The sequence below is a fragment of the Coregonus lavaretus genome, assembly GCF_964263955.1.
Source record: "Coregonus lavaretus genome assembly, chromosome: 3".
Lineage (NCBI taxonomy): Eukaryota > Metazoa > Chordata > Actinopteri > Salmoniformes > Salmonidae > Coregonus > Coregonus lavaretus.
In genome coordinates this window covers 23,913,465-23,936,942 of record NC_139990.1, presented here as the reverse complement: position 1 = coordinate 23,936,942, position 23,478 = coordinate 23,913,465, and the positions used below count along the sequence as shown (strand labels likewise).

The following is a 23,478-nucleotide window of genomic DNA, read 5'->3' as shown; positions in this document are numbered from 1 at the left end:
CAAACAAAAGTGTCAGGACTGAAAATAGTGATTACATACATGATTGATGATTTGTCTCAATGTTATTTATACTATAAAACACATACAAACATCATAATGCCTATTCTGAATCTAAAATGTATGGTCTACTGTAGATTTGAGAGGTCCATAGAAAATTGACCGAAGAGATTTTGTACCCAAATATGTTTTGGGCACCTGGTACTTCCTTGGCTATCTACACATTATTTGCCGGCTCAGCATTGCACCATAACATTTCACATTTTAGTAATTTAGCAGATGCTCTTATCCAGAGCGACTTACAGTTAGTGAGTGCATAAATTATTTTTTTCATACTGCCCCTCCGTGGGAATCGAACCCACAACCCTGGCGTTGCAAACGCCATGCTCTACCAACTGAGCTACACGGGACAAGTATTTCTCTTGTCATTTTGAGTAGTTACATTTTTCTATTAATCACACCCTTCTTCAACATTTCCTCATTCAGTCACCACAAACTGCCTATGTATATTAAATATGTTCAGAAACAAGAGAAATGGCCAAGCATTCATATACTGATAAACATAGTGGTTGACCTTTGGAGTTGACAAAGCCTGTCTGACAGCTTTGATCTTTGCTTTCCATCTGCAATGTGTGATACATTGCCTTCAGAAAGTATTCATACCCCTTGACTTATTCCACATTTTGTTGTGTTACAGCCTGAACTCAAAATTGATTAAATTGATTTGTTTTTTCAGCCATCTACACACAATACCCCATAACGTCAAAGTGAAAACATGTTGTTAGACATTTTGGCAAATGTATTGAAAATGAAATACATAAATATCTCATTTACATAAGTATTCACACCATGAGTCAATACGTTGTAGAAGCACCTTTGGCAGTGATTATAGCTGTGAGTCTTTCTGGGTAAGCCTTTAAGAGATTTCCACACCTGGATTGTGCAACATTTGCCCATTATTCAAAATTCCTCAAGCTCTGTCAAATTGGTTGTTGATCATTGCTAGACAACCATTTTCAGGTCTTGCCATAGAGTTTCAATTAGATTTAAGTCAAAACTATAACTCGGACACTATCTAACATTCAATATCTTCTTGGTAAGCAACTCCAGTGTAGATTTGGCCTTGTGTTTTAGGTTATTCATCTTCCAGTGTTTGGTGGAAAGCAGACTGAACCAGATTTTCCTCTAGGATTTTGCCTTTGCTTAGCTCCATTCCGTTTCTTTTTTATCCTGAAAAACTCACCAGTCCTTAACGATTACAAGCATACCCATAACATGATGCAGCCACCACTGTTTTAAAGTCATCATTGGTCTCATGGTGAAACTCCTGAGCGGTTTCCTTCCTCTCCGACAATGGAGTTAGGAAGGACGCCTGTATCTTTGTAGTGTCTGGGTGTATTGATATACCATCCGAAGTGTAATTAATAACTTCACCATGGCTCAAAGGGATATTCAATGTCTGCTATTTTAAAATCCATCTACCAATTTGTGCCCTTCTTTACGAGGCATTGGAAAATTCCACTTTGACATTATGGGGTATTGTGTGTAGGCCAGTGACAAGAAATCTCAATTTAATCTATTTTAAATTCAGGCTGTAACACAACAAAATGTAGAAAAAGTCAAGGGGTGTGAATCCTTTCTGAAGGCACTGTATATGAACACAATAACATGTTGAGACATGACCAGGAATGGGCGCACGCACGCACGCACACACAGCAACACACACACACACGCACGCACACACACACAGCATATGGTGGGAAAATGGTGAGGGCACACCCTACGACAAATGAAACACAGCTGACTGGTGGGGTTCAAGATAGTTAGTGATAGGCACTAAAGATTCCAATAGTGCCTCGTAGAAATGTTAGCTTTAGGTTATGATTTGGAATCAGATCAATAACCCAGAATCAGTTAGAAGCCTGAATAAAACCTGATGACAACACAAACTCTTAAACATTTTAATAGAACTGCATATTTTAACATTTTCTCTTATAATCTTGTCATACATGTGGTTTCGCATTCAGGAACCACACAGCAAACACTTTTCATATGCATACATGAATAAAAGGGAAGTTGAATCCCGATTGTCCTGCATAAAATTCACAAAACTTCCCATGCTGAAAGGAACTGCATGTGGATGGGTTGAGGGGGCATCTTTGGATTTAAGCCATGAGAAACTGAAAAAGGGAACCAGTTTGGTTAAAGAAACAACATTGTGAATTACTTGTTGTCATTCAACCTGTTTAGCAAAGGTAATTGCTGGCTGAGTATATTTAGCACAGGTTGACGTTTATTGGCATGAGTCTTTTCCTTGAGGCAAAACTATGCAATTTCCGCTAGATGGGCCAGCTGCAAAGTCAAAATTGTCTATATTGTAAAAATTCATGAAAACAAAAAGTTTAGGGTTATGCATTAGGGTTAGCAGTGTGATTAGGGTTAAGGTTAGGGTTAGGTTTAAAATCTGATTTGATTACTTTGTAGCTGTGCCAGCTAGTGACAACTCTGCAGAGCTGCCTCCAGAACATTATTCATGGCAATAAAAAAGGACACCTGCAATTTTAGAGCTCTGACTGGGCAGGCAGTTCATATGCATGAATGAGCAGCAGAGTTGCATCCATCATCTGGTATATATCTCTCCACCTCTCTCTCTCTCTTTGTGGGGAAGGTGTGTATTCTTCCCCTCTTTCGTTTTCAGATGGATTCCGACAATGAGGAGAACTATAGACTGAAACAACCCTGATGATAATGTCATCATGACATCACACTAACCAAGAACTCAACCCACACACACACACACATGCTCGCACACACACGTCAGGAGATATCACATGCTCAATCATCAGCTCAATAACTCACATCTGAAGCTGTACATAGATAAGTTGAACTAAAAACAAGCAAACTCAGCGGTCTTCCAAGACCAGGACTACTGAAACATGCTGCCATAATGGATAAAATAATTATCCAGTGCAATATTCTCCTCAAAATAAAGCTTCACTCAAATGCCTGTGACATTGAAATAGGCCCTTCAAAGATTCATTACATTAGTCCATTATGTATTCTCCACATGTCCAATCTACTCCCCCTACACTTGGAGATGGCACTAACCAATGGGGCATCTGTACTCAGATGGGATACAGAGAGAAAACACCATTCAACCTTCATTGTTGTCGGGAGTCTTTGAAGGTACAAGTCATGCCTTTTTCATCCGGTTGCCAGTCTTTTAGAAGGATGTCCTATCCTTCGTAATGGTGTTGTTAGTCCTGACTTGAGTAAAGCATCCATAAGAACTTGGTGATCAGTTTGATGGCCACGGTAGTCCAGGATTGTGTTCATTTGGGCACACCGTGGCATAACGTTTTGCTACGGAAAACAAAAACGAACATTTCTTATTAGATAAGTTCAGATGGTATCTCCCTGCTTCACTCCGTTTTGGGCGGTTTTGTTCCTCCTGAACACGACCCTGTTTCCAGTCAATCACCCTTGGATTGTCATTATAATCCGCTATGAGATGTCCCTTATGAAACATACAATTGATTGATATGCTTCTGAGTTTGAACTTTTAACACTCCTTGTTATAGTCTGTTGGTTGGGTTGAGGTGCACGAGAACAGTCAGCCAGGGGCACAAGGATTAAAAGGCATCAACAGAAGGTTATTGATCACCTGGCCAGCTGCCATCTTTATTTCCTCCTGCTTCCCCTACCATGCAGCTGAACTTCTCTAAAATGGCTTCCGCGCTGATCTGGGGCAGGCCGGCATCCAGCGGACAGCCCTCCACCAGGCTGTTCATGGGAGTGGCCGGCACCTGGAAGTCCTCCTCCGTCCCAGAGTCCTCGGCGCCCAGCAGGCGGCGGCGGTGGTGCCGTAAGGGCGAGAAGCAGCGGGGGCGGGCGTCGCCGTCGACACCAGGCGACCCCGTGGGGTCAAAGTGGTCGTCCAGCTCCTCAAAGTCCTCCGCCTCCCCACAATGCACTTGCTTCTTGTCCCACTCCTTCAGGAAGTCCTTGAGGATAGATAGCACTTTCTTGCGGGAGGCCAGTGCGTTGCCTTGGAGATAGGACTTGATGTCGTTGAAGGGGCTGCTCATGGGAGAGAAGCTCAGAGAGGGGTTCCGGGCCTTTTCTAATGCTTGGCTCACCTACAGCAGAATGTGAAACACACTTAAAAGTGTATTGCTAATTCATAGTTGCCGTTTTAACATTGACTAATATTCTCAGATTGTCATGCCTGCACCTGCCCGAGAGGAAAAGCACGCTAATAAATAATAGCAACAGGCAGCATTGAATACTTTGATGTATCTCACTTACAAACATGCTTAATATCACAGAATAATACTATTTCTTTTCACACCAAGGAATAGTTTCTGATGGCCAATATTAAACTAACAAGGTAGGTAGGTTGGCACACAAAGTAGACCTATTTTTGTATGTATTTTTAAGCAGCACCAATATTCAAATGGATTGACCTCTTTACAATACACTGAACTCATATAAAAATACTTTTTAGGGTCATGAACAGAAATGTGCTGATGGCACTATGTGGAACTATTACCTATTATATAACTACCCCTATCAAATCCTTACTATTATATTACTACCCCTATAAATATAAAATAATCTCACTACATAGGGGTCTAGGGGTAAATATAAGTGGGCATGACAGTGCAGTTCATACCTCCTCCCTATAGAGGGTGCTGGAGCTGTAGACCGCCAGCTGCCGATGGGGCTCGCTGCGTTCATTGAAAGAGATTGTCATGGCAACCACCGCACCAAAACGATGTTTGTGACAGAACTCACAAAGCTCCTGTTGTAGGCTCTTCCGCTGTAGGAACATCTGTCGAACGCACAGGATGACGTACAACAGTAAACAACAAAACTATACTATATAGAAAACAGACATGGGTTCAAATACTATTCAAATCCAAAAGGCAAGCTCAATCAACTATAGATATGTATAAATTATTTCAAATAGTATTTGAACCCAGGTCTGATATAGAATAATGGTGGCAGTGGTGGCATGCAACAAAACTGTGCCATGCATGTGTGTACAGTCAATACATGATACATGATGGCTTGTGGCTGGAGCCAGTAAAATAGAAAGTAGCGCTGTGACGATTATGGCATTTTGGGTAACGATTAATTGTCATGCAAATGGCCACGGTTATTGTCATAATTGTAATTTCTGTAGAAAAATATTTTCAGTTAGTAATGCATCATAATGCATCTTTGAAAATTAGCTACGACATACCTAATGAATACATCATAGCTTTGGTGACATCCCTGTCTCAAAAACGAAAGGCTTTGACCACTTGGAACTTTGGGAAATGAAGCTTCTCTTCCTGACCGTGCCGTTCTGCTCGTAAAATGATTACCAACTTTACCCACTTCATGTAAAAATAAAAAACGACTATAGGATAAACTACACTATCAGTCAAAAGTTTGGACACACCTACTCATTCAATGGTTTTTCTTTATTTTTACAATGTTTTACATTGTAGAATAATAGTGAAGACATCAAAACTATGAAATAACACATATGGAATCATGTAGTAACCAAAAAAGTGTTAAACAAATTAAAATATATGTAATATTTGAGATTCTTCAAATAGCCACCCTTTGCCTTGATGACAACTTTGCACACTCTTGGCATTCTCTCAACCAGCTTCATGAGGTAGTCACCTGGAATGTATTTCAATTAACAGGTGTGCCTTCTTAAAAGTTAATTTGTGGAATTTCTTTCCTTCTTAATGCATTTGAGCCAATCAGTTGTGTTGTGACAAGGTAGGGGGGGGGGGGGGGGGGGGGGGGGGGTATACAGAAGATAGCCATATTTGGTAAAAGACCAAGTCCACATTATGGCAAGAACAGCTCAAATAAGCAAAGAGAAATGACAGTCCATCATCACTTTAAGACATGAAGGTCAGTCAATATGGACATTTTCAAGAACTTTGAAAGTTTCTTCAAGTGCAGTTGCAAAAACCATCAAGCACTATGATAAAACTGGTATCATGAGGACCGCCACAGGAATGGAAGACCCAGAGTTACCTCTGCTGCAGAGGATAAATTCATTAGAGTTACCAGCCTCAGAAATTGCAGCCCAAATAAATGCTTCACAGAGTTCAAGTCAGAGACACATCTCAACATCAACTGTTCAGAGGGGACTGTGTGAATCAGGCCTTTGGTTGAATTGCTGCAAAGAAACCACTACTAAAGGACACCAATAAGAAGAAGAGACCTGCTTGGGCCAAGAAACACGAGCAATGGACATTAGACCGGTGGAAATCTGTCCTTTGGTCTGGAGTCCAAATTTGAGATTTTTGGTTCCAACCGCCGTGTCTTTGTGAGACGCGGTGTGGGTGAACGGATGATCTTCGCATGTGTAGTTCCCACCGTAAAGCATGGAGGAGGAGGTGTTATGGTTTGGGGGTGGTTTGCTGGTGACACTGTCTGTGATTTATTTAGAATTCAAGGCACATTTAACCAGCATGGCTACCAAAGCATTCTGCAGCGATACACCCTCCCATCTGGTTTGGGCTTAGTGGGACTATCATTTGTTTTTCAACAGGACAATGACCCAACACACCACCAGGCTGTGTAAGGGTTATTTTACCAAGAAGGAGAGTGATGGAGTGCTGCATCAGATGACCTGGCCTCCACAATTCCCCGACCTCAACCCAATTGAGATGGGTCAGACGGCAGAGTGAGGGAAAAGCAGCCAACAAGAGCTCAGCATATGTGGGAACTCCTTCAAGACTGTTGGAAAAGCATTCCAGGTTAAGCTGGTTAAGAGAATGCCAAGAGTGTGAAAAGCTGTCATCAAGGCAAAGGGTGGCTATTTGAAGAATCTCAAATATAAAATATATTTTGATTTGTTTAACACTTTATTGGTTACTACATGATTCCATATGTGTTATTTCATAGTCTTTGAATGAGTAGGTGTGTCCAAACTTTTGACTGGTACTGTATATCTATTTTGACTGGTACTGTATATCTACTTGAATATAAAGTTGAATCCCTTCTCCTAAAATGAATGCATTTAGATGATTATGACACATATTTCTGTTAGTTCACGGTTATTGTCCATAATTGTCGGTTACACGATTACACAATAATTGTGTCAGCTCTAAGAGAAGGTATTTGTAAAAATAATACATTTGCTTTGACACCAAATCAGTTATTTGATGTGCACTCATCAGGAGTCAACTATCTGTATTCACTACAGTAGACTCCCACTCTGGACTCTTCTTCTGTGATCTTCTGCATTGCAGCAACGATGGCCACCCAGATATCAGGGAGTATTCTTAACTAACAGACATGACTCCTGTCACTATTATTTAGCCTGGTCTGAAGCAACACTTTAGCTACTGATCTGATTTGATTATGCTAATTAAACACTACAATTTATGCTATGAACCATTAGTTGTATATAGCTGTCACTGTCGCTCCTAGATGTCTGTTACTGCATATATTTGCACCTCCCTGAGGCAGAGGCTCCATTGCCAAAATTAAGAATTTGAAAAATTATCATCTCCCAGGATTAAAAGCGAGTCTGATAGCTAAATTGGTAACATTGTAGCATGACTGAAGAGTATGACTGAAGAGTAAAGATTCTAATAGTGGAATATAATTCTCCCGAAGGAGTAGGAAATATGACTTGGTGAATCATCTGCAAACTCTATGTCGTTAAAGAGTTGCTTGGTCATTCAAAGGCAAAGTAGGCAATTCTAACGCATTGTTGTTAATGGGGAAGAGTAAAGGTTTGCATAAACCCAGTATGATGCTGAGAGGGTGATGTTAAAGGTAGACTCAGCTATATTCATTTACCACGAGGAGCAGGGCAACTTCCGACACAAACAAAGACTGCGCGAAGCAAGAGGCTGCAATCGTCAGCATTTGTTGTCACGCAACTATCACACTGCATTAGAGAGATGCAAACTCCTGTGCAGATGTTTAACAGTATATGTGTTGGTGCTGACGAGTTCAGCCTCTTGCCTCACACTCTCTGGCTGCACTGCTCTTGTGATTACCTAATATCGCTGAGTCTCAGTTTAAAGCATGGTGGCATAAGCATGGTAGTGGCAGAGTGGATTAAGTGAAGTAACGGCATGGCTAGACAGTACGTACATCTAGTGTCATGTACACAGCGCTGACTGCCAGTCTCAGGTCGCCTCTGGAGACAGCCTTCATGTCCTTCAGCAGGATCTGCTCTGTAGAAAGACCTGTAACACAAACCAATGGGACAAGCAGCATTACAATGGCAGCATGTAATTGGGTATAGACACTACTGTATGACAAACACTACAGCATATCATAAGTTACAATGTAGATCATATACTGTATATAGGGCCCTGTGTTTTGGTTAATCATGTCACATGACCTGGATTTTAACCTTTATTTGAAGCTTTTTCCAGAAATGAGAATTAGACCAAAAATTATAGCAATAGTCTGAGGATGATGCTGGACCATCTCACATAAAAACAAAAGAGGACAGTTTGATGAAAAAAAGCTACATCCATTTTTGAAGTTATACATTCATAATATTTACCCATTGATTTTTGAAGAATATATCTTAGAAATGCCTCATGAGCTTAGTTCAACTGTCCTACCCCATCAGAACCCAAAATATAAGCTTGATTTACTCTGTTTGTAAACAAAGTAAATGTAAACAAGCACTATATAGCCTCAAAACATGATTACAACTATAATTTTGATATCATGGATGGTCAGTCCTTGCATCCATAGCTCTGTCTTTAAATTTGAGAGGTTACATTTCTTCATCCCCATCCCCCCACTTTTTACCAAAATAGTGGTGGGGAGTACGCTTTTTTATTGTTACAACTGCTGATTGCCGCTTTAAATAGAAGGTTAAAATCCAGGTCATCTGACATGATTAATGAAAACACAGGGCCCTACATATACAGTGCCTTCAGAAAGTATTCATACCCGTTGACCTATTCGACATTTTGTTGTGTTACAGCCGGAATTCAAAATGGATTAAAATGTTGTTTTTTTCTCTCACCCATCTACACACAATACCCTATCATAATGAAAAAGTGAAAACATGTTTTTAGAAATTCAACAAATTAATTGAAAATGAAATAAAGAAATACTCTTATTTACATAAGTATTCACACCCAAGTCAATACTTTGTAGATGCACCTTTGGCAGCAATTACAGCTATGAGTCTTTCTGGGTAAGTCTCTAAGAGCTTTTCGCACCTGGATTGTGCAACATTTGCCCATTATTCTTTTCAAAATTCTTCAAGCACTCTCAAATTGGTTGTTGATCATTGCTAGACAACCATTTCCAGGTCTTGACATAGATTTTCAAGCAGATTTAAGTCAAAACTGTAACTCGGAACATTCACTGTCTTCTTGGTAAACCACTCCAGTGAAGATTTGGCATTGTGTTTTAGGATATTGTCCATCTGCAAGGTGAATTAATCTCCCAGTGGAAAGCAGACTGAACCAGGTTTTCCTCTTGGATTTTGCCTGTGCTTAGCTCCATTCCGTTTCTTTTTTATCCTGAAAAACTCCCCAGTCCTTAACGATTACAAGCGTACCCATAACATGATTCAGCCACCACTATGCTTGAAAATATGGAGAGTGGTACTCAGTAATGTGTTGTAATGGATTTGCCTCAAACATAACACTTTGTATTCAGTACAAAAAGGTAATTGCTTTGCCACATTTTTTGCAGTATTTCTTTAGTGCCTTATTGCAAACAGGATGCATGTTTTGGAATAAAAAAAATTCTGTACAGGCTTCCTTCTTTTCACTCTGTCAATTAGGTTAGTATTGTGGAGTAACTACAATGTTGATCCATCCTCAGTTTTCTCCTATCACAGCCATTAAACTCTGTAACTGTTTCAAAGTCACCATTGAGCGGTTTCACCTGAGTGGTTTCCTTCCTCTCCGGCAACTGAGTTAGGAAGGATGCCTGTATCTTTGTAGTGACGGGGTGTAATGATACACCATCCAAAGTGTAATTAATAACTGCACCATGCTCAAAGGGATATTCAATGTCTGCTTTTTTTTAACCCATCTACCAATAGGTGCCCTTCTTTGCAAAGCATTGGAAACCCTCACTGGTCTTTTTGAATGAATCTGTGTTTGAAATTCACTGCTAGACTGAGGGACCTTACAGATACTTGTGAGGTAGTTATTCAAAAATCATGTTAAACACTATTATTGCACACAGAGTGAGTCCATGCAACTTATTATGTGACTTGTTAAGCACATTTTTACTCCTGAACTTATTTAGGCTTGCCATAACCAAGGGGTTGATTGCTTATTGAATCAAGACATTTCAGCTTTTCATTTTTTATTAATTAGTACAAATTTCAAAAAACATAATTCCACTTTGACATTATGGGGTATTGTGTGTAGGCCAGTGACAAAAAAAAACTCAATTTAATACATTTTTAATTCAGGCTGTAACACAACAAAATGTGGAAAAGGTCAAGGGGTGTGAATACTTTCTGAAGGCACTGTATAAGTGATAAACAACAACACTCTATTTATATGGAAAATTACCACAACGCGGGGTGTAATGTAGTCAAGTACAGTTAAGATGTAGTCAAGTGTTGTATTTTCTCTCTGACACAATGTATATAATGGCGTCGAAATAAGGATGCATAAGCAGAAAAGAACCCCATACCTACATTAAAATAATATTTTATATGGTGGTGGATCTTTGATATTATGGGGTTATTTTGCTTCCACTGGTCCTGGGACCCTTGTTAAGGTCAACGGCATCATGAACTTTACCCAGTACCAGTATAACATAACACATAGTAAGATAAACCTGGAATGTGGTCAACACAAGGGAGAACAACTGTCCCCTCTCATTGAAGCCCCGGAAGTTCAAGGCCGACCGTGGTCCTGCAGGCATTGTTAGCAGAAAACAGGATCCCCATTATAGTGAATGGAAAAATGGCAATCTTCGTTGTCAATCTTCGTGTAAAGAAAACACTATTTAGAAAACAATCATGGTACCAATATCATGGTACCCCGGTCGGCCTTCAACTTGAGTTACTCAATAAGAGGGGGCAGCACTGAGCTAGCCTGCAACGCCACTTCCTGGAGTAGCTCAAACTGCGCACGTTATGTCTCCATTAGACGCCATCTTAACCGACTTCATTTGGCTTGAATGCGCAATTGAGTCTTCACATAGGAATTAATGGTGTCACGTGATCGATTGCTTTGTCCAGTCATTGGGTCAACAGAGCAGAGGTTCCTACCTGAAGGGTTTTACATATTATTTTGCTTACTTCTAGATGGTCACTCCACAACATTATTTTGACATCGTGTGAAATCTCACACTTACTCTACAACACTCTTTAAAATACGGGTAACACTTTATTTGAACGGTATGTCATAACAGTGTCATAATACTGACAAAATAATGTCATATTGTCATGACATCCTATGTCCCTGAATGTCAAGTGACAAGGCAGTGTCATTTTGTCCACCTGTCAACACTTTTCCCATGGCATGTTTTTCTTTTTACCTGAGATGTCAAACTTGGCGCTCTGTAGGGACTGGAAGAGGGCGCCCCTGGGTGGCAGGTCGGGGAAGCGCGACTCCAGCAGGCAGGCCAGATGGCTGTCCTTGGGTGTGACCTTGCCCGCCTCAGGTGCCATGTTGACACAATCCAGCACGATGGCCCCTGTGTGGGCACACTGCCAAGTATAGGTGAACTGAGCCAATGGTTACTGCTTGCATTGACAAACAAGCGCAACTACAAAATAATTGTCGATTTCAGTAATAATTCCTCCTGCCATCTTCCCACTGCCTAGTTCTGAGCAGTGGAGGCTGCTGAGGGGAGAACGGCTCATAATAATGGCCGGAACGGAGCAAATGGAAACCATCTGTTTGATGTATTTGATACCATTCCACTGATTTTGCTCCAGTCATAACCACAAGCCCGTCCTCCCCAATTAAGGTGCCACCAACCTCCTGTGGTTCTGAGGTATGCATTGTTTAAAGACCCGGAGACACTGTGGCCCTTGAGGACTGGAGTTTGACACGTGTTATATAGAATGCTGGACGTGAAAGAATTGTTGCTGTGGCAAACTTACCGTATAATAGTTGGGCCACCTGTCTGTCTAGCACTTCAGGTGCCTTGTGGTGAATGTGCTCCGTCACCAAGGTGGCACAGGAACCCACGGTTTCCATGGTGACTAAACAGGAAGTGGAGGGTGTCCTCTCAAGATGGTGGTGGTCAATGACTTCCACAACTGCCTCCTCCAAGTCAATGTCGGCACTACGGGGAAAAGTCAGGGTTGACTGAATATTGTGAAATACGTTGTGTCATATATCCTTAACTATATGTTTTCTCAATCTGGGTCCAGGAAACTGGCCCTCCACATATCAGGCACTTTCCCACAAAGTTGTCCTGTGTTGTCAATACGACTTGATACTGTAGGTATCAGTGGAAGAAAGTCTGAGTGAGAGAAAGGCAAAGAGATGGCAAGGGACAGAACAACAGAAAGAGAGTGAGAAAATAAGAGAAAATAAATAGAAAGAGTAATGTTGCAACCGCTGACCTAGGAAGCACGTTGTGGTCCACCAGCGTGAGCACCAGCCTCTTGGCTCTATGGAGCCCTGCCAGGTCCACCTCGTCACGGAACACCAGAGCCTCTGGCGGAACCCCGCTCTCCTTCAGCAGGAACACATTGTCTGACCGCAGGGGGAACTCGGCCCTCGGGATGTTCAGCACCGGCACCACAGTCTTACACGAGCTGCCAGACGTCTGGGAACAAAGGGGGATGGAAGATGAGGAAGGGAAAGGAGGAGAGGAGGGGGGATGGAAGAGGGAGACCAGGTCAAAACAGACATCTGACACCACTGCACCTTGCTGCTGAGGCTAGCTGTGATTCCTCTGCAATGTTTCCGTCCACCTTTTCAGGCCTTTGGGGGATCTTGAGTATCTGAGGTTGTTTGAATATTTCATGAGTAGCGAGGGCGTATAGCAAGCCGCTATAGCCAGGGGTTAGGGAGGACGGATGGATCAATGCAGTAAGAAAGATAAGGAGAGACTGGTGCCCGGTGGCCAGGGCACAGACATTGTTTTTATGCTTGAGTATGAGTGACTCTGAGGGTTGTCTGGTCCTATTTTGGAGAATTCTGGGCATTTTGGTTACGCTTGGTCAAGCTATTCATGGACTCAGACTTAGAAATGAGTCACTCACATAGTTAATTCTGAGCCTGGAGTGCTTCAGGACTTTGGCCCATCTCTCTAAACTCAAATGAGCAGATATATTAATTATCGCATAGCAGGACGTATTCATCCAACAATTTGATTTCAAACAACCACAACATAGAGTCTATGGGTCTTCATACTAGAAGATTTCCACAAGGTACACTACATCACCAAAAGTATGTGGACACCCCTTCAAATTAGTGGATTCGGCTATTTCAGCCACACCCGTTGCTAACAGATGTATACAATCGGGCACACCGCCATGCAATCTCCATAGACAAACATTGGCAGTAGAATGGCCTTACTGAAGAGCTCAGTGACTTTCAACGTGGCACCGTCATAGGATGCCACCTTTCCAACAAGTCAGTTCGTCAAATTTCTGCCCTGCTAGAGCTGCCCCGGCCAACTGTAAGTGCTGTTATTGTGAAGTGGAAACGTCTAGCAGCAACAACACTCACTACCGAGTTCCAAACTGCCTCTGGAAGCAACGTCAGCACAAGAACTGTTCATTGGGAGTTTTCATGAAATGGGTTTCCATGGCTGAGCTGCCACTCACAAGCCTAAGATCACCATGGCAATACCAAGCGTCGGCTGGAGTGGTGTAAAGCTCGCCGCAATTGGACTCTGGAGCAGTGGAAACGCATTCTCTGGACTGATGAATCACGCTTCACCATCTGGCAGTCCGACGGATGAATGTGGGTTTGGCGGATGCAAGGAGAACGCTACCTGCCCCAATGCATAGTGCCAACTGTAAAGTTTGGCAAGTCCCCGTAGCAATGCTCCAACATCTAGTGGAAAGCCTTCCCAGAAGAGTGGAGGCTGTTATAGCAGCGAAGGGGGGACCAACTCCATATTAATGGCCATGATTTTGGAATGAGATGTTCGACGAGCAGGTGTCCACATACTTTTGTAGCCATGTAGTGTATGTATTTTTGGGTAACAATTTACTAAAACCCTCTGTTATATAAGGGCTACATAACACTGTCATAATAATGGCATAACTGGTGTCAGCTTTTGATAACTGACGTTATGTCATGCTTATGAGTGTTATGTAGTCATAATGACTCAAATAAAGCAGGAGTGCTGAAACAAAATGAAATCTCAGTATTGAGCCACCCCAAAAATACATTGCTGATAATTACATAAGATCATCTCTTGCCAGCCAAAAATATCAAGGGCCAAGTTTGTCAAGGGCCCGTGCACCCCACTTTCGGCAGCCCTTCAGTAAAGTGTAAATGACTTGTTACCGTATAAAAACCTAAACATATGAGGAGGGGACTGGATACTTCAGGTATGGTAACTGGGTTGAGGGATTCACTAATGAGAGGTGGCACAGGCTAGAAGCTAGCTGACTCACTTTGGACAGAAAGTAGGCGAAGGCGAGGGATGACACCATGGAGTCGAGGTCACAGGCCTCGTTGCCAAGGATGACGTGGATTCCAGAGCTGCCCTCCGAACTGCCCTAATGAGGGGAGAAGAAAGGAAGGAAGAACGAAGGAAGAAAAAGAGAGGGGGGGTAAAGTGAGTGGTAAAATTCCTTGTCAGCTTTATACATTGTAGATTTCGAAACCGTTTTTTTTTTACACAGCCAAAACTACACTAGTCAAAATGTAAAAAGCATTGGTATTGTCTAAACAGCCCCCAGAATGCTAGATACCTGCCTGCAGTCAATTAATGAATAGCCAAGAATAGCCTACTGAAACAAATCCCATTTTGACAGACTGAAATGGTATCCCTATATTTCATTCAGGCTTACAGTAGTTAGCATCTAGCCTATGCTATCATTATTGGACTGCTGCTTTTAATCTACTTAGGCTATGCTAATCAAAGAACACACCTACTTTAAAGTGGCACTCCAGTCTCCTTTTGACCTAATTTAACAACTAATTTACTTAACAATAGGCACATCTCAATAGGTGGTCCAGGTAAGTCATGCCATAGAACAAGTGGGGGGGTGGGCCTTCTTTTCCTCTATTGTCCTCTATTGTTTCTCTATTGTTCCTCAAGAAAGGAGGGCCGATGACATCACAGATTCCCATCAGACCAACTCTTTGAATGCCCTACTCCTTGAAGTTTGCAGTTGTGTCAAAAAAAAAAACTATTTTGCTCAAAACGTATTTCTTTACCCTTTAGTGTGTGTACTGCAATGTATTTATACTTGGGATATAGCTTTATATTTTTGTGTATGGGTGGTCCTCTGTAGCTCAGCTGGTAGAGCACGGCGCTTGAAACGCCAAGGTAGTGGGTTCGATCCCCGGGACCACCCATACACAAAAATGTATGCACGCATGACTGTAAGTCGCTTTGGATAAAAGCGTCTGCTAAATGGCATATTATTATTATTATTATTATTATTATTATTATTATAGCTTTTCAACAGTAAATGTTCAAAAACTGCTGAGGGATGTCTTTAATAACAATGAGTGAATGTGCAGCTCCAACTATGATACAGCCTTATTGGATTCAGCGAGATGCTTTCATTTTGATAATTTTGCAGTCGACTGGTAGACCCACTGTGATAATTAGTGTGATTAGTATCACTTTATCTGTGACATGATGAAAGAAACAATGTTATTACTGACACCGGGGAGACGGCCTTGCTGTGATATGATGATGGCAAAGCAGTGAAAGCACTAATTACCACTGTGTGTGGCAGTATGGCAGGATTCAGTATAAACACAAAAAGCAAAACCAACCATCTGGAATTAGCAAAGTTCATCTGAACCACTCTGCTCTACATTGTGAATACTTTAATTAGCTAGTTCAGTTAGTTTCTCAATCTAACTGCTGGAAACCTGTCATTTATCAGTAAATCAGGAGAAAAAGTCCAAACACTAACTATTTAGTAGGGATTGATATGCTAACTTTTAGATTTAGTGGAGGATGCAGAGCTACACGGGCCCCCTGTAGCTCAGTTGGTAGAGCATGGTGTTTGCAACACCAGGGTTGTGGGTTCGATTCCGACGGGGGGACAGTATGAAAAATAAATAAAAATAAATGTATGCACTCACTAACTGTAAGTCGCTCTGGATAAGAGCGTCTGCTAAATGACTAAAATGTAACAACTACTTTGCCCCTTAAGGCCACCATAGATTTAACAATCAACCTATAAGATTGGTCCACCATTGTACTTTGTGAACCAGTGTAACCAGTGTAGGATCTCTCCTGTTGATCTCAACATATTGAGAATTGATGTGCATCCTATTGACTTCCAACGGTAAATCAAGTAATATGTCCAGGTCTGCCTCCTAGACTGGTTTTTCTCCCCATCAGTCTGGGCTGTAGCTTAGTGTGTAGACAACTGGGTGGAGAGAGAGCCATTCCGCCCCATGTTAAGTGCCCAGTGTAAGTGCCCCTTACGGGCAGCCAGTGTGAGTGTACTACGTCATGGCCGCCCAGCCCCCCCCCCTTCCCTCTCATCTCTCTCTTCCCAGCATGCCCGGCACCTCCCATCAGCCGTAGTAGCGGACAGACCCGGGCAGGCAAGCAGGAGCCAAGGGAGGCTATATTTAACAATAGAGTGTGTGTGTGTGTGTGTGTGCAGAGCTCTCCAACCGTGAATCCACGACAGCCCCACGGTAAACAGAACGATTCAGGGCAACGTCTACTACAGCTATAGTAATCCAGTATTGCAGTATCCATTCAAAGACAAGGCTAGAAATATAAACAATGGTTAGATAAGAGGTGAACAACTTGGTTGGTGGGAAAATGTAGGCCTGTGACACAAATATGGAAGTGTTACGATAGTACCATGATTATGACAGGATGCTCTGATTCATGCAGCTCTGATCTTTATGCATGTCCTTGTGCATCTGTTTTGTGTGCCATTAGCAGATCAATTGTAGATAATGGTGTTAAATGCTAACTGTTTTGCAACGGGCTTCATATTCAACTCACACTATTGCTGAGAAATGTCAATTACTGTTTTATAATAGGACAGTGCTGTTTTATAACAGCTATCCTCATATCTCACACTAAGGTGGCAGGTAGCTTAGTGGTTAAGAGCGTTGTGCCAGTAACCGAAAGGTCGCTGGTTCTAATCCCCGAGCCGACTAGGTGAAAAATCTGTTGATGTGCCCTTGAGCAAGGCACTTAACCCTAATTGCTCCTGTAAGTCGCTCTGGATAAGAGCGTCTGCTAAATGGCATATTATTATTATATTATTATAAATGACAAAAAAAAAACAGAGCAAACCATACACAAAAAAAAAATATATATATATAATGTATGCACGCATGACTGTAAGTCGCTTTGGATAAAAGCGTCTGCTAAATGGCATATTATTATTATATTATTATAAATGACTAAAAAAAAACAGAGCAATCCATTTAGGCCTGTATTTGAGTGCAGCATTCAAGCCAGGGATCACTTTGAGCCACTTTGCCAGCTTCATTGAGTTGATATTGATGAGTCAATATTGTTCCATTACTACTCAAGCACAAATCTAAGGCACGCTGGTTACTCTCACCTGTTCCGCTTTCTGAGTGCCCCGTCATAGCTCTCATTCCATCTGGTTAATGTTAAACCACACCACACTGAGGCATTCTCTCTCCAATCCACTTAGCACAGGCCTCAGGGACTCACGAGAGATAAGGCTGAACTGTGGAATTGGTGGATGGAGTAGAGGGAGGAGAGACAAACCCTAGTCTTCCTCATTCTATGATTATTCTCCTCATCCTCATCATCAGTATAACTTTTCAGCTAAACAAATTCCACTTTGATTCCCCTTTTGTTGGGAATAGTGTTCTTTTAGGTAGGTAATGGCTATGGTTTAATTTTAGGTAACAGTTATGAACTTGGGCAGTTTGACATTCCTTAGATAGGCAAAACAAAAAACATGTATAAACAAAATTATAAACTGGGTGGTTAAAGCCCTGAATGCTGATTGGCTGACAGCCGTGGTATATCAGACCGTATACCACGGGTATGACAAAACATTTATTTGTAATGCTCTAATTACGTTGGTAACCAGTTTATAATAGCAATAAGGCACCTTGGGGGTTTGTGGTATATGGCCAATATACCACGGCTAAGAGCTGTATCCAGGCACTCCGCGTTGCGTCGTACATAAGAACAGCCCTTAGCCGTGGTATATTGGCCATATACCACACCCCCTCAGGCCTTATTGCTTAATTAGACCATTTATTTTAATCCGTCTGTCTGAATATTTCAAGACATGGCATATGAGGGTGCAGTGAGATACCCGATGGGTTGGACGATATTTTCTCGTCAATCATCTTTTTAAAAACGTAGACTTCAAAACTGGAAATCAACCAATCGTCCGTCATTAACGCAATGGAAAAGTAAAATGCTTTATTATCTAAAAATGTAAAGTGCGTGGGCTAAGGAGAGAGTGCAATTTGAGGCCATGTGGCGGAAAGTGATGCGGGCGCTGGAGATGGGGGTGTGTTCTAGTTAATGTTTGTCTGATGTTGTTGTTTGTATGTGTATGTTTTGTATTGTTTATAAAATATAAAATAAAATCATAACAACAGAATTATGGCACACAGAGTCAAGGAAGGAACTATCTGACCTCTACAGATCTCTACTGTCTCGATCTTGGCTACTGTCTCGATCTATTGAACATACCGGTTAGCCTTGCCCCATCACTGAAAAGAAAGACTGCTGCAACCAATAACATTAAATTGTCTTAAAGTGTTTGATTATGGGAAAGATGAGCATGTTGAGGGCTCCCCAACCCGTGAGTGTGTGGGAGTGAGACAGGACAGGCATACAAAACGTTAGGCTAGTTCTCCTTCTTATTCTAGCTCCACAGGTAGAGTAGTCAGGGACGACCCCAGACATAAACATCAACACTTAGTCTCCAGCCATGTGAGGAGGCCATAATGTGAAGTGACAGTGGCTAAACTAAGGCTGCCCAGTGCCCATCAGAACACAGAGACCTGCTGTGTGGCAGTATTCAGATATAACCTGACCTAAGTGGTTGAGTGGACCAAACAGAAGCATCTGACCAGTGGGCAGAAACATTAAATCTAACAGACGACAAGAGCCAGGAAGTATGCCACGAGGCTTTGATTACGCCCATTTAAAATGGGAAATCATATTTGGAGAAGGGGGAGGATGCTGGGAAAGAATAACGTTTAAAAGAATGAATCAAAACCCATTGGCTTGGGGGTAATGGTGAGTTAAGGAAGGCTTTCCCCCTGCTCGCAGCACTTCTCTTCATCTCAAAAAGGAAATAGGCCACTTCAAACTACAACTAGGCCTATTACAAACTACAACTAGGCCTACTACAAACTACAACTAGGCCTACTACAAACTACGACTACGCCTACTACAAACTACAACTAGGCCTACTACAAACTACAACAAGGCCACTACAAACTACAACTAGGCCACTACAAACTACAACTAGGCCTCCTACAAACTACAACTAGGCCTACTACAAACTACAACTAGGCCTACTACAAACTACAACTAGGCCTACTACAAACTACAACTAGGCCTACTACAAACTACAACTAGGCCACTACAAACTACAACTAGGCCTACTACAAACTACAACTAGGCCTACTACAAACTACAACTAGGCCACTACAAACTACAACTAGGCCACTACAAACAACAACTAGGCCTACTACAAACTATAACTAGGCCTACTACAAACTACAACTAGGCCTAATACATACTACAGTGTCATACGGAGAGGGTTTTAAGAAGGGAAATCAATTCAGCCCATTTCATGTTTTAATTCGTCTCACGTCATGTCTCGAATGTGTTCTCTGATTGCTCGACCATATGATATCCCACCACAGCTGTTCTCTGACGGAAAAAAAACAAAAGTAAAGAGGGTTAATGGTGACTCCTCAAGAGTAATCGCTGACCCCTTGAAATTAGACACCTTCTCTTTAAACCTTCACTGTGCCTGACAGCCAAAGACAGCGGCATTCCACACCAAGGCTGCAGGGGAAGGAGGGAGGGGGGATGAGATGTCTGCCATTCAAGCATAGTGACAGAGGTGACACCTAATGTCACTATTAATGTCACATGCACAACAGTCAAGCTGTTGGGCCACAGGAATTTGGAAGTGAGAGCTTTAGCCCAGACTCCAGCCGAAGAAAGAGAGAGGTGTACGTGTGCCAACATAGCCTATATAGACAGGGGAACCCACCACACATGGCACCTTTAGTCTTGATTGTGCACACACAGGGAATACAGGGTGCAGGAGATGCCAGGGTGGCACAAAAAGGAAATTGCCATGTCAGGCTCTTTGCACTTTACTACAAAGTCATACAAATGATTAACCCTCATGGCATTGGTCATCTGACTCTACTGTGACAACCCCTTTCAAAATATGCTGAAAAATGCAATATATGACAATGACTGTAATTGAAGTTTCAGTGGGCAGTATTCTACCTTTTGCTCTCTGACAATTCTAGCTCTTCATTTACACACCACCTCCTCATGAGTCATGGCTCTCTGTGTTGTGTGTGTTAGACCTTTTACAAGAAGAAGATTCATCATCTTTATGAAAATTGATTTTTAGAATCTAGAACCATACTGCAATTTGACTCTGTGTTCAATTCTGCTATTTTGTAACTTGAGAGAATGAATCAATAAACTCTAAATTTTTGTTGATAGTTAGGTTGTCAGGATATCCATACATTATGAATAATATAATAGTAATATATTAGTCATGGGGTAGCTAATTCAATTGTAAAAGCAGTAATGTCTTGGAAGAAAGTGACCAGCCTCTGTAACAGTAATTTAGACAGTTTGAATATTTAAATTAATTGCATGACAGACAGCAGAGAGAACACGCGATGGACAAGGCTAGTCATTAAACAGAGCAACTGAAACATTTGTAAAATATGGAATGTATAGTAAACGTGTTCGTGTGTGTGCCTACCTTTAATGCAGCGCTACATCTCTGTAGAAACCCCTCCATTTTCGCCAGCGTAGAGCACGCCTGGGATATTCTGCCAAACAGAATGTTTACAGACCTGTGTCCTCTGCAAAGACAAATTGACAAAATATTCCTACACCACGTTTTGAAAAGCAGCAGCTCCTGAAGGGTAGAAAGTGGTAGTGATGTGTCGTTCGCGAACGAACGGCTCTTTTTGGTGAACCCCGGGAACCGAATCGCATATGTGAAAGAGCCGTTCATTTGGCTTCCTGATTTGCAGACTGTTACTACTGCTTTTTGAGCTCTAGACAACGATTATCTGCAGATAGGTTATAAAAACATGCTCTGAAGATTGTAATTCCTCACTGCAGGAACAATTGATAGTGAGGAGAGAGCCTTTTTCTGGTCCACACATATTGTTGCAGTGCGTTCATTTTTTTCATCTTTTTTTTGCAGGCCATCTAATAATTTGGACAGGTAAAAATGCATTTGGTCTCGCATGTCACGGTCTGACATAATGGCAGGCAACGTTGTAGGCTTTACATTCGAGATTTGCAGAGGGACCAAGTCACTATTATTTGAGTCACAAGCAAGTCTCAAGTCACAAGGTCGGAGTCTCAAGTCGAGTTCCAAGAAGAACTGGTCAAGACTCGAGTCAAGTCCAAGTCGTGCATTCTAAGAGCAAGTCAAGTCGAGTAGAGTCACAAGTTTCAAGTGAAGTAAAACAAGAACATCTATACATGCAACGACTTGTTCAACTACAAATCTTTGTCTATTTATTGAGGCTACCAGACAGGCCTTTTCATTATTTTGTCAAATTTTGACTAGCCTATGTAATTGTAAAATAGGGACCTTGTAGCTGTCATAAGGGCATGAAATCAGCAGAAGGCAAGTCGGGTTGACGTGCTCAGAGTGTAGATTTATTTACAGGTCTTGGTGATCCAATGGTGAAAGCCCCATATCATACAAAATATACAAGTAGATAGATTTACCAAATATACACGGGTAATAGCCCAAAATAAATAGCCTCTGTATCAGGCTTAACCTGTCCTATCTGAAAGGACACAGGTTGAGGGCAAGACCGTACAACCAAATCGAATCGGTCGAACAGGAACTCAAACAGGTAGGCCTACATAATATAAGCACTTGGCTAATTGTCAATTATAACCAATAAACTGGTTCTACAATGTAGAAGGCAATTTCCACATCCATTGTTACATTGGTACATTCGTCTTAATCAGACGTAATGACTATTAATGATATTTCAACACCATGCATGCATGGAACGAACAATCATTTTATCTTATTCAACGTTCTAACTCCAAAGCGTTGAGCGCAGGCCACGAAGCATCGGCGGATTTCTATGCACAATGAGGCGCGCGCGCTCCTTATTATGCACAACCATAAAGACACAGATAAACGAGCTCCGACATAACCCGGGAAATATGAACGAAAGAAACCATACATTGAATTAAATAAACATAACTTCTACCTCATGAGTCTTGCAAACGTTCATGTGCACTATATACATCGCGCCCACTCCGAGCAGGGTAATAAATGGTTGGCTAAATGAAAATGTATCATAGGCCTATCAAAGATTAAACAGAAATGTCTATGTGTTGCAATAAACGGTACATGAAACGCTAGTAATTATTGTAGTATTAGATGGCATATAGATTTACCACTTAGGCCCTATGTATTTAAATGTGTGACAGCAACAGCAAACATTTCAATAAGAGAAAAAAAAAAAACGATCCACTGGCAGGGGTTTGGAGAGCGCAAGTGAAGAGCCTCACCTATGCTGCGTCTTTGCCACAGTAATAATTAATTTGAACAACAAATTACAAATGCAAGCAATTGTTACAACCCACAAGACAAGTAAGCCTATGCTAGTAATTGTTGCCCCATTGCTGGTGAGCTTGCAAAGTAAACAGTTAATATTGTTGATCACCATTTTTTTTGGGAGCTGCGTATTTATTTATTATGGCAATCCTCTCTTCCTACAATTTGACGTTTGCGCTGCACACGATCCTATAGCTGTACACTACAGCAAATCAGCAATCTGTTCGCTAGTTCACCCGACCTGTGTTGATTGACAGTTTGCTGGTCCAACCAGAGTGCCGAGTGTGCGTTTCAGCCAATCTGTTGCAGGTTTTTTTTTTAAGGGCGATGCTGCGGCTACGGTCTCTAGCTGTATGTAAAGTAATCCACGTAAACTATGTGCCACAAAATGAGTGACCAAACATTACAAAACCTGGCCAGATAATTTCAAGTCATCAGTCTCAGGTCAAAGTCGAGTCCAGAGTATTGAGACTCCAAATCCAAGTCAAGTCTCAAGTTATTTTATTTTCTATCAAGTCTAGTTTCAAGTCATCAAATTCTCACAACTCTGGAGATGTGCAATTTTT

General features: G+C 41.7%; 1 protein-coding gene across 1 annotated transcript; it reads right to left on the bottom strand.

The window, feature by feature from the left end:
• Positions 1-3,650: 3,650 nt before the first annotated feature.
• Positions 3,651-21,127, bottom strand: LOC311112639 (exopolyphosphatase PRUNE1-like; the record flags this gene model as incomplete). Its single annotated transcript, XM_084155784.1, has 8 exons — positions 21,074-21,127; positions 14,561-14,665; positions 12,548-12,753; positions 12,080-12,264; positions 11,509-11,667; positions 8,122-8,216; positions 4,673-4,831; positions 3,651-4,136 (listed from the first exon to the last, which is right to left on the bottom strand). The coding sequence occupies exons 1-8, from the start codon at positions 21,110-21,112 to the stop codon at positions 3,651-3,653; spliced, it is 1,434 nt and encodes a 477-aa protein (XP_084011910.1). The 5' UTR covers positions 21,113-21,127.
• Between the last annotated feature and the right edge of the window lie 2,351 nt (positions 21,128-23,478).